Here is a 15,423-nt window from a genome sequence, read left to right on the forward strand (position 1 = left end):
TTTCGTTTACTCGTTTACTTCCTCCCACAGTCCAAAGAAATGCTGGTTAGATGAAGTGATGACTCTAAAAGATCCGCATGAATGCCTCTTTGTCTGTAACTCTCTGCCCTGTGATTGACTGACGAACAGTCCAGGGTGTAACCCCGCCTCTCGCCCAATGACAGCTAAGAATCAACTCCAGCCCCCCTTGACCCCGAACAGGATAAGCTTTATAGATTATGGAGGGATTGGACAGTATCACTAAATTTGAACAAGAACAATAAAGCTTTCACCTTCACAAAAACAACTAGATGTATTTCCTTTTTATTCACATGCCTGTCTATCAAATACCAAGCAGACATTTTTTAAATAAGTCACATTTTTCCACATGTCACGTCCAGATCTTATCTGCAAACTGTCACTTTTCATTGCTTGAAAACTGGTTAGTTCAGACCAAAAGGCGGGCGTGTCATCGTCCACACTATCATTGTGCACTGGTTAAAGGCTTTATATGCGTTTTTTTGATCCAGCAGATGTCGCCCTTGAGCACCAGCATGAAACCAAAACAACTTGCGGTGCATTGTTGTGTTAGCATGCTAATGCTAGCGATCTTTATTATGCTGGTATCTTCACACTGCATGTAAATTTACCTGAAATGAGCGTGATCTAGAAACACAGTTAAGCAGTGAGTACAGTATGTTATTCTTCTTTTCTCTAGTCCCTCAATTAAACAACTTTTATACACGAGGGGAGGAGTCAGCCGGCCGTCCAGGCGATGTAAACAAACTGAAGATAGGACTCTGAAAACTCTGAAAACATCACAGACAGTGGGACTCGGGTGTTACACCCATTGTAGACAGTCATGACTCACAGAGTTATTTTCAGAGGATGTACTTGATTTATATTATATTTAAGTGTGAAATCGCATATAAAGCCTTTAAACGCAACCAGTGAATCTACACCACTGCAGATTAGTCAGCTCACCAAACACTTCTTCAAGTATTTTGTCTGGGAAGCTTGACTGCTTTTTCCACTTTATGGTCATCAGTGCCAAATGTGATGGCCTGTAAGCAAGGTCAAGCTCTGCTTTGTAAGAGAATTTCTCTGATGAAAACAAACTATTGTGTTTGGTTTCAATCCTAAACCTCAAAAGCCTCTTTATTATTTTAGATATGTATTAAAGGGGTCCAGATGATGGCTTTATAAAAAGCAAAAAGTAATGCTTTGTTAGATATCTGCAAGTGAGCATTTTTGAAATGGCTTGTTTTTTGAGTGGTAGGTCGGACTAAACTTCTCCCTCATCATGAAATGTAAGTCTTTTCAAGACACGAGTTGAGTCTTCTGTATGATTTGCTTCTTGCCATAGATTTCGTATGTAGACTGACAACACATCAACTTTGCTTTTGAAGTAAACATACACTACCTGACTAAGAGTGTTTCTCTTCTTTAGCGCCCAGAGGCTTGAATACGTGTACACAATGATTAAGTTAGTCAAGGGACAAAAAAGTTTAGTGAAGCAGAATAATATTTTCTTTCTTTACTAGTGTGATCTTGTGACTCTGCTTACGGTGCATAGATAAAGCTGCTACAGGTTCATCCTAGTTTATGTTGGTAATGTTCTTCAAAGTTAGAACCTCTAAATTAATCATAGGTTGTTAAAAAGGTAGAAATTATAGAACATATTTCATTCCCTTTTAGCTAGTTACTCTTGGACATTATTCCAGTACCTGCTGCGCCACATACCAAAGAATCGGCAAACACGCTAGCAAGCGACAAACTGGTCGTTTAAACAATGAAAACTTTACAGCTCTGTACATTTTGGCTGACACACCGTAAACCGTGTCTCCTCGTCTGTCCAAAAATGTGTGGTTCTCCCACCCACTCAACATCTTGACATCTTTGTCTTCTTTTCTTCCCGGATTTTTTCTATGCATTATCCTGTTTGACTTTTGGGTCCAAGCCCAGTACGGGAACTGTGTGGCAATCCCCGTTGTTTTTGTTGTGTACTGAATGCATGAAACAGATCATGCATGTGGTTGTTTGTCCTAACAACCACATGAGATGCAAACCTTCAGCTGAGGGTGTCGGCAGCACCCATCTGCAGCCTGCCTTCCTCCCACCATGCTGCTATGTTAGGAGGTTCCTTATGATCCAATCCCGCTCAAGCACAGAGCAGGATGTGCTCAGGGTCAGGTGTCATGAGAACTGGACTGCTGGTCCAGACACAACAAGGCCTCATGGGAAATACAAGAATGTGTCTCAGTAGACCAGTAGGCTATTCTCAGATACAATGGCCGCCATTAAAAAGACATTTTCGTGTCTGTAGATCCATATACTGTACTTACAATGTGCACTCACAAACACAGACTTCAGGAAGAACAGGGTCAACCCGGCCTGATGGGAAGATAAAAATACACCACGCGGTGCAGAGAAATTGTTAAAGTGAGGCTACATACAAAAGGGGGACAGGAGCAAAACTTGAGATGATAACTGCTGGATGTGAAACGACACAAAACCACTTTAATATGTCTGTGTTGTTCATTAAGCGTGTCATCTAAACATCTTTGAATGCACATTTGTATTGGTTAAGAAAACCTATAATTTAGCACTAACGCATGAGGGTGGAATGGGAAGTCATTAACAGAGGCGTAACAGCAACAAAAGTAATAATATTTCTATGGATAGTGAAACAAGGAAACTCATTGACCTGACTTCACTACACAAACAAACTAAAGCTATCAACATGGACGTCGATCACTGCTGCCATCAATAACGGATGCGATGGGGGACAGCGGACAGTGAAGGTGACCCTTTTCGATTTATTTATTTTTGGGTATTTTTTGCCTTTATTAGAGAGACAGGACAGTGGAAAGAGTCATACACCAGGGAGAAAGAGAGTGGGGAATGACATGCGGGAAAGGAGCCACAGGTCGGACTCGAACCCAGGCCGCCCGCCTGGAGGACCGCTTTTTGATGATATTAAAACAAGGTTTGCCTGCTATAATGAATTGTTCTCGTCTGTGACCGTTACTTTGTAATACCTCAGATACAGTCTGACTTTGGAAAGTTTAGCTTGTGCCAAACATAAATGTTAATGATACACTGAGTGGTGATTCTAGAGTCTGGTGGGGCCCTTGGCAAAAATAATAATAATAATAATAATAATAATAATAATAATCTTTATTTATAGTACTTTTCAAAAACAAGTTACAAAGTGCTTTACAAGGACAGTAAATATAAAAACAGGCAGGTCATAGAATAATAAACAAGGCCAGATTAAGGAATAAAAATCACTTTAAAATATAAAATCCCTTTTAAACGAACTGTAAAATACATACAATTCTTTTAAAGGAATTCTAAAAAGTGAAAATAGTAAAAAAATTTAAAATCAACAAAAATCAGGAAAGGCTCGCCGGAAAAAGTGTGTCTTAAGAAGGGATTTAAAAGAGATGACTGATTCTGCCGACCTGATCTCCTCGGGCAGGTCGTTCCAGAGTCTTGGAGCCCTCACGGAAAATGCTCTATCCCCTTTTGTTTTTAATTTTAAAATCAATAGGGGGCCCTCCAACCGGCGTCCATTACCATCATGTTTGCAAGTGTCCCGACGCTTACTCCTCATACTCTTTTTTGTTTCTTTTTTCCTCTTCTGTAGAAGGATAATTCCTCAAATTTTTTCTTTGTTGACTGTCATTGGCTAACTTTGGTTTTCACAGCAATAATGCACGTGAAAATGATCAGGGCAACTAGAGTGAGTGCTGTCAGACGGCGCCCCCTTAGGGAGGTTTTGCACATTTTAGGCCACTTCTTTGGTTTAAAGTTTGTCAGCCCTCAGGGGCCCCCTCTACTGGTCTGGGGGCCCCAAACAGTTGCCTGCCTTGCCTGTTGACAAGTAACACCTCTGGATACACCCATGTGCAACACAAACAGGACTTAAGTATTCAATCCATTGGATCTGCAGAGTCCCTCTGCACCTTTAAGAAAAAGCTAAAGACCCAGCTCTTTCATGAATACCTACTAACTTAATGATGATGGTCTCCATATTATTGATGATGATGATGGTAACGACGATGGTTTTTGTTTGATAACGACGACTTATAAGATGGTTTCTATACTGATTAGAGCTCTCAAGAACTGCCCTCAATGTTGTGCTTTGCCTCTGGTCACTTCCTGTCAGCACCTGTGTGTCCAATCAGACTCAAAGCTGATCGTTTGCTCTTACTGACATTGTTCCCATTTTTTCTAGATCCTTGCTTGTGTTGTTCTTACTCTCTGATGTACGTCGCTTTGGATAAAAGCGTCTGCTAAGTTAATTTTAGACTTGTAGAAGTATAGATGATGCCCAGGATGTGACTTTGTCGGACGCTCAACTGGTGCACTCGGCTCCAGGAGGATCAAACCACCAACCTACCACTAGGTTCACGTCCCGCTTTATTCCAGAGCAACAGTCTCTCCAACAGAAACTTATCACTCAATTAGTAACTTTTAATCATTCATCATGTACACATGCTCAACCTTCACCTAAATCCACACTAGGACAAAATGGCAGATGAGAAATATACGGCTCACTTGACCTCTTTAAGCCCCATCCTCAGACGCAGAGAAGAACAGAGTCATAAAAATAAGCCATCATGCTGTACCGTACATGTCGACAAACATGAAACTTCCTCCTCAGACAAAGGAGCGGGAGCATTACTGCAGGTCATCCCTGCTTGCCAATCAACATGGAGGATATGGCCGCCGTGTCCAAAGCAGGTTGAATGACCTCAAGGCCCGAAACGGAAAAAAGTCTTTTTATAGCCGCCTTGATCAGATCCCAAGCCTTGTCCGTTACATCATGTCAGACAATCTTTTTTACAGCCAACATGTCGATGTCTCTGCTGCGATAAACTCTGCTGACCCACAGAGGCCTTGTCTCAGAGAGGTCCCAGGTGACTCTTGAGGAAGCCGACAGACGTGGGCTGAAGGAACGCAGAGCCCCGGCCTGCAGGAACATTAAAGGCAGCGCTGGGCTTCTCCAAAAAGAATCATCGCGTGTGAGTCAACTTCCTGTATTGTAGGGGTTGACCTGATGTTCTGCCTGTTTTCGGGGTTCCCATGGGAGATGATGACACACTAGTTCTAGCGGCCCCCTGGATTAAGAGACACCTGCTTCTCTCAGATATTAGCCTCGTAAAGTCGTCTCAGGGTGTTTGTTTTAGCTCAGGTGTTACCTCAAAGTGAAACGTAATAAAGTGTCGGCCATAAAACACAAGATTTTCAACATTTAGAGTTCTGGACGAAATCTCATAATGATGTCATCTCATATAAACGGACAACTTGGAATCTTCAGATGTGGAAGTTGTAAAAATTGAGGCTTCAAACCAAACCAGAGGTAAAAACAAGTGGCGGATGTGGATGGAGGCCATTTGTTGAACTTTTAGTGACACGCCGGCCCACCTGTCCCGGTCCCTCAAAGTGTCAGAGCTGTGAAAGACGATCAGAGTGTTCAGGAGGGAAAAAGAGGGGAGAAAGTGAAGGAGCAAGACGGATAGATGAGTGTTATCTTCAGGTCACATTTAGGGTCAAGTGAAAGACAACACTGTTACAGAGGGTTACAGTAGCTTCGATCTGCATGAGAAGCACCATCAGCTTCTGCGTTTACTGATGGCCTAAATGTCTCCATCGACAGACAGTGGAGTCAACATTTATTCCCATGCTTTAGGTTTAGTTCAACAATGTAGGAAAAAGACTTCTCTACTTTCTTTGACAGAGTTAGATGAGAAGATTGACCAAACACGCAGCGGATAAGATTAGTGTATTTTTTCAACTTGGCCTAGTGTGAGCACAGTTTAGATATAACACAGTGAAACACGTCCAACAAACAAGAGACAGACTGACAGTAAAGAGGTTCAAACGAGTCCACCTAAAGTCCGTCTCCTGGGGTCGCTACAAGTCATTTTTATTGTATTTATAGGAGGATTATATTTTGGCATGTGTTAATCTTTGTCCATAAAGTGATGTTGAATGTAAACCACATGAAACACACAATCGAAAAGTATCGACACAGCGATTTTGCGAGCCAGGTAACACAGACGTCAGCACATTAGCATCCTGGGAGAAAGAACGTTGCAAACACAGGTGATCATTCAGGTGTGAGCTTTCTGTCTCAGAAATACAAACATTATTGTGTAACGATAAAGACCTCTGATTTCTAGCAAAACTCCAAATGTTTATGGCGTTGTCTTTTTCAATAAAATGTTCTTTCTGCATATTATCCCATATGCTCTTTTTTAAAGCGTCTCGAGATAACATGTGTAATGAATTGGCGCTAAACAAATAATGATTGATTGATTAATTGAAACTTGTTTTGCCCTGTAACCATGACACATATAAGAGTTGATGAAGATATCAGATCTTGAGATGCAAGATAAAATCAAAACAACTTGAGGCAGTGTGCTCCCCTCGCCTTCACCCCCTTACAGTTCAGCACGGAGTGACGAGACGATGAGTGCACGCTCCGTCAGTGTTAGCCGTCTGCTGGGAGAAAAACGTGCGCTCAGATAACTTGACTCATCGGAAACAGCTGCACCGGGGAGAAAAGAGACTCCTCCCAACAGCCAGCTGCAGCCTGCTGCAAACGGCCTTTTACCGTTTATTCTGTGTAATTCTGCTTCATTAGATAGAGCGGCGCAGAATCTGGCAGAGTGGTTTGAGTATTTGAGAGGGTTTCATCTACTCTACATGGGTACTTTATGTGCAAGTACTATATAAGTAATAAATAATGGTCCTATGACATCACATGGGACGGAGGACAGGAGACAGTTTATTATTTGGTGCAAGGTATTTTATACTACTGTACTATTCTGTTTTTATTATACATGTAGCTCATCATTTTGTAATTTTTCTGCAAAATTGCATCAATAAGATAACATGCAGATCAAGGCAGATGTGCAGGGACGCAAACTAGTCGGAAACTGGCAAGTATAAGTCGACAGGTTGACACTTTGGAAAGCAAATGGTATGAGTACAATTATTACATTTTTCAAATAAATGGTAAATGGACTTGAGCTTGTATATTTCTTTTCCAGTCTTCTGATTACTCAAAAGTGTTTTTACACCGCAGGTCACACCTACACACTCACACACTGATGGTAGAGGTGCTAAAGTGACCATCAGAAGTAAATAATCACATTCATACACATTCATAAGCCGCCAACGATCTTTCAGGATCTTGCATGAACAGTCTTTTTTTAGCAGTATCATCCAACGATATTCACAATTTAGTCAACACACTCCATCAGGGCTGTAATCCCCCCCTCATCAGGAATTTAGTGGCATTCCTTAAGGTTGATGTAGGGGCCGAGGGGTTGGGGGGGTTAAAGTATTTACGGTTCCAAACTGTGAAGCGCTGGCGGTGCTGGGGGAGAGAGAGTGCAGCGGGGTCGTGTTGCTGGCTGGCCACGCGTGGTAAAACACCATGGTGTCCCGCTTTATGAGCTGAACCAGGGTCCACACAGGTCACTGTTGTTGGTGCAGCTGAGCTGGGGTCCAGGGGCCGCCGGGGCCCCCAGTTTGATGTGTCGAGGGGTTGTGTTTGTAAAAACAGGCCCTTTGATGACACCCTCTCCCTTTTCCAGCAGTCGGCCCCTCCCTCAACTCCCTCCCTCCCTCCCTCCCTCCCTCCACCAGCTACGCTCAATCTGGAAGCCATTTGCTTTCTTTCCACGGGGAAAGTTCAGGCTTGATCACCTCCAGCATCTGCTGAGTGTTTATTTACCCACAGCACTTCAGCCGTCAGACAAACTGACACAGGGCAAACACAGAGTAACGCATCACACACAAGACCCACTGAGAACAGGAGCCAGCACAGTGAACACATAATACACTTTGTTTATGTGCATGCATCTTAAACTGGGAAAGATCCTCATAGCATCACAGTCCCTGCGGTCTCAAAGAAACGTTCTCAGCCTGATCATGTGGTGAACAATAACGTCTCTACATAATGAAATACATGAAAACGTCTCGATATTTGAATCCCCTTCGATTCTCTTGAACGATGAGAATTAGTCACAACTTTTTTGGGGTCGTGACAGTTTCAGTGACTCAAAGAAGAAATGTGGAGAAACTCTGGCAAAAACTGATGCAGATTGTGAAAGGAAATCCAAAATCTGAGAGGAGGAAATTCCAAAGTGCTGATCTGTGTGACAAAGTCTGCAAGGTGCACGACCACAAGTCACACAAACATTGTGATATTTAATGCAGTTTGTCCTTTTTTAAAACTTTCTAGCTGGTGTAACACGCTGAAAATGCTTTTGCATATTTTGCATTTTTTTTTTCTGTCATTTTGTTATATCAGTGTGTCTAGTTAAACTAATTGAATTTCCATAAGTATAATTTATATTTCTAAGATTATCAGAAAAAGAAAACAAAGATATAAACAGTAAATACTGTGTGTTTTATCTACCTTTTAAGATTAAGACTCTGGCCCTTTAAGGGAGGCTCAGTGAAGAAGACACAGAGGTATGTGTAGGCTGAAAAACAAAGCTTGTGTAAAGCTGTGGGGCATTTCTTTAATAAAAGTTGCTAAAAGTGAAGATGAACGAGTTCTGACCGGTTCATTTCAAGGGTGCAACATTACCTTAGAACTTCTAAACAATGTGAAAAACAATGTTCCTGCAAGACAAATGAAAAGACGTCACTCAGGATTATTAGGTTGAGTCACATATTGGTGGATGATATAGTTTGGGATTCAACATCAAAATATTTTCAGCTAGATGCTCTTAAAGTATCAAAAATGAAATGATTTATTGATTCAGAGAAATGACCCTCTTATTGATCTATTATTATCATTATTATAATTAAATACACTCATTTAGTAATCCATCAGAGAAGAGGCAGGGGTTGCAGCTCAGAATGAAAAAAGTGACACTGGGAATATGTGACATGCAGTGTAACACTCCATGTGCTCCCATTAAAGATTGTTACTGGTTAAACTGGGCGCTACGCTGCTTCACTTTCTACCTGTTGTTGGGTGGTTCAGTCCGTCTGAACGCTTCTTTACATTTTATTAACCTCTCATCACAAATACTCAGTTTCCTCTTTTTAGGTTCACTTGACTGAAATCCCTTCAGTCTTTAAGGGTCTTAAAGTTATTAGGGGAAATCAAATAGACGTTAAACAGCATCTACATGTATGTCTTGTGTACCCTAAAGAGAGAGTAGTCTGACCTTTTTGGGGGGCGGCAGCCTTTTGCCTTTTTTTTGTTGCCAAATGTAGAAAACCATAATTCGGTTTTGAAGGCTGAATCAGGGCTTTACATTCCTCCAAATCAAATCAATGTAAATCTTCATATGACATCAAAGTGATTGCCCAGTAGCTCATCTTTACTTACAAGCAGCAGAAGTTTTTGATAAACAGAGTAAAGTTTATTGTTTAATGCAAAGTGTATCCATGACTAAATTTAACATCAGGCATGCACGTCCTGCAGGAACAGAACAGAGTGTAACCAGAACCAGAATATGTGTTAAACATCTACAACCTCCTCCTGCGTGCTTCATGTGTCATAAGGCCAATCAGCATAATACAACCTGATTCTCTGAATATTGCTCAGAGTTCATATGTGAGAAAAAAAGTCTGCACTCACAAAGCTGCTTTATCTTAAGCTGCAAAATGAAAAGGTCAGTGGCAACCAAACAGAGGTCAAAACATGAATCATACCTCATCTGTAGCAGTTTCAATCGATCGTTGCATAATGCCAAGGATAGAGTTTCTAATGTACAATTCACCTGACACTCTTCAGCAACTGCAGGTGCTCAGGAGCTTGAAGCTCTGAGCATGTGTAAGAATCATATCAGAGGTCGGCTAACAAGCATCACTCCTCTTTTGAAAATCCAGTGGGTGATTCAGCACATGGGACCAACTCTGCAGACTGAAATGAGTGTTCTCGCAATATTTTGTACAGTGATTATTCCAAGTGCATGCAATGGATAACACTGATGATGATGAGATCTTATTATCAGAGGTGTTGAATTATAGCATGTCGTATACATTTCTAAGATTGAATTACCCTAATGTGATTTAAATAAATGTGTCTGGGCAGCATTAGTCTTCAAATAAAACTGACTATTGAGGATGAATCTGAATTTAAACGGTCAATTTAGAACATACAATATTCCTCTTGTTGTTAAATCATTCAGTGAATAATTGGTCTCTGTGTAAGAATCTGCACATTAAAGCGTCTTTCAGTATTTAGAACAGTGCTATATAAATCTAATTTATTATTATTATTATTAAAGTCACTAAAATGGCACTCAGTGCATGCATTCTTCTTCTTTTAAAGCCTTCAGAGATACATTTCCTGCATGACAAGAGATGTATAAAGAAGCCATGTATCATTTCCTAAAAGTTGCTGTATAAAGAACTGCACATATAGAGCTATGCCTGTTTGCTCTCAGCTCATAAAAACTCATTTTGGTGAAGGTAATTGAGGTGTCCACACTTTGCAATACCCAAATGTGACTTTTAAGAGCAAAACATTTGGGAGAATGGGAGCTCGTGCGTGTGCCCACCCCTCCCCTTACAGCTGAGGTGCTACTGTAGTGGCTATAAGAGCCCTCCCTGCTATGAAGACTAACATACTGACTGGTCCATCCTGTGGGGAGAGTCTTTAACAAACCGAGGACTTCAGCTTGCTTATAGGTTGGAGTAACCTCGACTATTACGCGCGGCTCTGTTTTCTTATTGGAAATAACAGTGAGTGACTTTCCCCCTTGTGATGATGGCTTTCACTATGCTGAGGCCGGTGTCCACGCATCCCTTCTCCTACCCCGCTGACCTGACCTTGATATCCGACGACGAGGAGGGGAACCGCAGCGAGAGCGACGGCAGCACCGACCAGAGCTACGGCTGCTGCGGGACTCCGGCGGAGGGTTACCGGCTGGAGTCCGGCGTCGTGGTGCCGCACAGGAACGCCGCGAACGCCCGGGAGAGATACCGGACCCAGAACGTGAACACGGCCTTCACGGCTCTGCGGACACTCATCCCCACGGAGCCGGTGGACAGAAAACTCTCCAAAATCGAGACGCTGCGCCTGGCGTCCAGCTACATCGCGCACTTGGCGAACGTGCTGGTGGTCGGGGACGGGAGGGAGGACGGCCAGCCGTGCCTCACTGCGGTCTACAAGGAGGTGAAGGGGCGTAAAGAAGGCAAGAAGCCCCGGACTATCTGCACATTCTGCCTCAGCAACCAACGGAAAGGGGTCAGTACATTTTTCTTCACCCTGGGAGCTGTCACACAAAACTCCATTTCCAAATCGTTAACTTCTATCTTACAGTGTGTTTCTTGGCCAACCTCAAACTTAAACACTATTATTTAAAATGTCTTTAAAATTCCTCAAAGTCGACTGCTAATACGGCTTCTATTCCGTATACCGTTCAAATGTATAATTGTGTTATTCCCTGCAACATCATTTCTGTGACAGACTCAACTAAGTGTGCATAATTACTGTGGAACCAATTAGGTCAAATATAGCCTACTTCATGGACAATATGCATGCCGAATTTCGAATAAACTTCAAATATTACCCTCAAAGTTATGCAACTTATGGACTGATCACAAAATGTGTTCCTGCAGAAGGATGAGTGTAAAACTGGCAAATTCATGAATGAGGTTCAGCAACAAGGAAGCAGGGCAGATCAGTGAGTAGGCGTATTAGTCAATTTCATTTTGTGAGTCATTTTTTTAAAAATACAGCAGATAACAAACTAGCTCAGGTCACTTCTACTGTCACAGATCACAATGAACATGCATCCTTGCGATTAGACTATTTCTTAAGCAGTGGTTACTATATGTATTTAAGCTGTTTTAACATCAGAATTTAAGGTTTCAGAACATTTCATTTAATGGAAGAATCAGCCTCATAGACGTCCTGTGTGTTTTTATTTGTACATCTCTTGGACTATCAATCAGTCAATCAACTTTTATTTGTATTGAGGCGATTCATAACAAACGTTTCCACAAGACACTTTACAAAAAGAGCAGATTCAGGCCGTACACTTTTTGAAAGTTCAGAGTGCATCACATGGTTCTGAGTCCGTTCCACTTCAGCTGAAGGTCGTGTGACACACTGGGGTTAACAAACTGCACGGATCTCTGTGCACGCTGACGTTCATATCTCTGTGTTGGGATTTAGTTTATTTATAGGTGCCATATCATTCAGTGCATGCATGGAGATATCCTTTAAAGGAAAAACAGTATTTTTTTTATTCATGTTAGAAAACTATGTCATTTCCTTTCTGTATCTCCTTTCTCAGGACAGTCAATGAAAACAACTGAACTTGCGTTTCCTTACTAGTGTTGAAGGTTTGCATTAAAGGTTATTTCCCTCTTTGTTCACAGGGGAGACACAGTTCACATGACAGGCGAGATTGTCCCAAAATGCATGGGAGCGGTGCGAGACAGATAAGCCGGCGATGAAACTGTGACTCGGAGTGGGATGAGCTCTACTCTTCAAAGCAGACCTCCATCGATCATTCCCCGACTCAAGGAGCATCTCTGCACCATGACAGACTTTTACGAGTGCTCGGATGTTTTCAGGGAGCTTGGCTCATCGGTCCCTTTACCCTGCAGCAAGACCTAAGAGGAGGACTGGCACAAAATCTCACCAGCATGACACCAGCACGTACAGTTACAACGCTCTAAGTGAAGAAGAAGGGAATGTTGTAAAAATTAGAAAATTATAACCTTTTTCTGCCTTTATCTCATTGGATAAGAATTTAGGCATTTTATTTTTTAAACAGGAAGTAAGTAGTATCATTTTGGATCATGCTATAAACTTAGCTTAACAACACAACCAGTACTCCAAATGCAAGGAAGGATATCTTCATGTTTCAATACATGAACTGACAGAAGATAATAACTTCATCTATAAAGATCAAAGATTGTTTTAAATCAAATATGTCTTTATTACACACGAGTCAATCTCTTTGGTTTCATCTATAAAGTTACAGTTAAATCCTATCATTTGAAAATGGCCGAGATTGCTTGAAAGTTAGCATGACTTCTTGATAAAAGCTTCTGTCAGAGACACAGAGCTGCTTTGGTGGCTCACACGCTTAGCTGAGTAAGAACCTGATGAGGTTAACTCGCCCAAAGTTTGCATTGTTTTGTGATAATGTCAAAGGTCCTCATTGTCATCAAATGGTTTTACACAATGTCGACCGTGCCTGGCATCCACTGAGGAAAAGCTGTTGCATTGTCAGAATAACGAGCTGTGAGTAACGTTGAGGGCGATATTCCTTGGAAAAAAATCTGAAGACTGTATGTGTGGAGAGGTGTGATGTTTCCTCTGCCGTCACTGCATGTGAATGGTTCCTAAAGAGGGGGGTGCAAATGATGTCTAGAGATAATTAATTGTGAAACCCACAGAAGAGAAGAAACAGAGATCTTTGAGATTGTCACTTAGGATGATTTTGTAAGCGTGCTTCACAATCAGACTGTGCGGAGCAGCTTCAGGAACGATATGTGAGAGAGGACAGACCACTACTCGAGCTGCTGTGAGCAACAGGAGCTATCTGTGGGACACTACTTTGTTTGCTTTTTCAGATACATGTTGTAATGTACTTTGAAATTAAATTTATTTTTACATAGACATGCCTCTCTCTCTCTTTTAGTTTCCCATCAACTGAACTGTTGTGTTTGTTACAAGTTCTTAAAGGTTCATGTGCTTTTGCATAGTTTGTGAATAACCTAAGATTTCATTTCTGATATGCAGAACGTATTCTGGTTGTTGAGTTGTAGTTGTCATATCTAGTATTTTTTATTAGTCTATATTTCAAAGTTTAAAGTCACTATTTGGTCCAGGCAGTTTGTCACAAAAAAAACACAGTTAAGTAATTTCTCTAATTGTAAATGACCTCTACACGAAATCTTCAATAGATTTGCATTTATTCACCCAGCTTTGAGATGTTTGTCTCTGACCCAGTTCAAAGATAACATCCTTTTCCAGCAGTAATGTCCATAATACTCTGTATAGTCCATTAAGAACCTGTTTAGAGGAACGTCATGCAATTAAGAAAATAGGCTCCATGAAATGTGCAGAGGATTTGTATTTGGTCAAGTGCAGAAAGCTTAGATTTAGGTAAATCAAAACCTGGAAACAAATCAGAATGTAAATGTATTATGAGGGGTCATTTGTGTAAACTGAGCTTAGATTCTCCAACCTCAACTCTTAAAACATTGAGTGAGAAACGTAAATAAAAACAGAATGTGATGACTGCAAAACATTGAAACCCAATATTTAATTTAAAAATATCACAAAGACAGAATATCAGATGTTTACAATGAGAAATGTAATTGTCTTTGTCAAATATTTTACACATTTTGAATTTGGTGCCAGCAACACGTTTACAAAGAGTAGATGTTAACCACTCCTTTAGCATCACCTCTCTTTTTTTAAAAGGTCACATATTATGCAAAATCCACTTCACCATGTTTTCTAACACTAATATGTGTCTCTAGTCTGTCTAAAACCCCCCAATTATGAGAAAAGTCTGTCGTCTTTTTCCCTTCATGACATCACAAAGGGCAGTAACCCCTCCCCCAGGTGGGTGACACTCCCACAGCTAGGTGTTTGTTCTGCCCTCTGAGTCTGCCTTCTCACTGTAAACAATCAGACATGGAGCTAGAAAGCCTGGGCCACCCAAGACCTCCCAGAGACGGGGCGTGGTCAGACACAGCTCATTTACATATTTAAAGATACAGACACAGAAACAGCCTGTTCTGAGCAGGGCTGAAATGGAGGGGTTTATAGACATGATCAAATACAGGATCAGCGATCACTTTAAACTGGTTGAAGAGGAGGATAATATGTGACCTTTAACAACCCTCTGTAAACGTTAAGGAAATGAGGAGAGCAGTTTCTGTCATTTTTAAAAAGTGAAATGTTTTACCATTGTTTCTTAATGTAGCATTTCAGCTATTCAACAGTTCAGGGCCTCCTTTGTCTTATTTTACGTTTCATAACATGGCAAATATCTTCAATGAGTGACGGGTCGGGACGACAGGATGGCCAGTTTAACACCCAGACCCTTTGACAACAGAGCCATGCTGTTGCCATGGTTTGACTTTGTCTCGCTGAAATAAGAAATAAGGCCTTAACTGAAAAAGAAGTTGTCTATTTTTGCAGATAAAATAAGAAAAAAGGAAAAAGACTAGTGTGCACATCCAAGTATATTGCATACAGGTGCAGGACAAAAAAAGTAAAAACTGCAGAAAAAAAGAGAAAGGTCTGCACACTGTTCAGCTCCCAATGAGCAATTTTATTAAGGGCAGCGTTTAGATCCAAAGGATCTTCTTTGTTTGTGCAGATAACCCATGCAATTGTCCCAACACAATGAAATGTCTTTGTTCCAACATTTGATATGTTGTCTTTGTGCTATTAGGCTCACATCCCAAGTCTTTAGGAAA

General features: G+C 41.2%; 1 protein-coding gene across 1 annotated transcript; it reads left to right on the forward strand.

Annotated features, from left to right (window-relative positions):
- The first annotated feature begins 10,558 nt into the window (after window positions 1-10,558).
- On the forward strand, window positions 10,559-13,606 carry LOC109988169 (transcription factor 15-like). Its single transcript, XM_020639576.3, has 2 exons — window positions 10,559-11,215; window positions 12,355-13,606. The coding sequence occupies exons 1-2, from the start codon at window positions 10,733-10,735 to the stop codon at window positions 12,430-12,432; spliced, it is 561 nt and encodes a 186-aa protein (XP_020495232.1). The 5' UTR covers window positions 10,559-10,732; the 3' UTR covers window positions 12,433-13,606.
- Window positions 13,607-15,423: the final 1,817 nt, after the last annotated feature.

Source organism: Labrus bergylta, chromosome 5 (assembly GCF_963930695.1).
Source record: "Labrus bergylta chromosome 5, fLabBer1.1, whole genome shotgun sequence".
Classification (NCBI taxonomy): Eukaryota; Metazoa; Chordata; class Actinopteri; order Labriformes; family Labridae; genus Labrus; species Labrus bergylta.

Excerpts from the sequence above, each read along its gene's own strand:
- LOC109988169 (XM_020639576.3), top strand. The coding sequence starts at position 10,733 with ATGATGGCTTTCACTATGCTGAGGCCGGTGTCCACGCATCCCTTCTCC. Across the intron at positions 11,216-12,354 it reads TCAGCAACCAACGGAAAGGG|GGGAGACACAGTTCACATGA; the intron begins GTCAGTACATTT and ends CTTTGTTCACAG.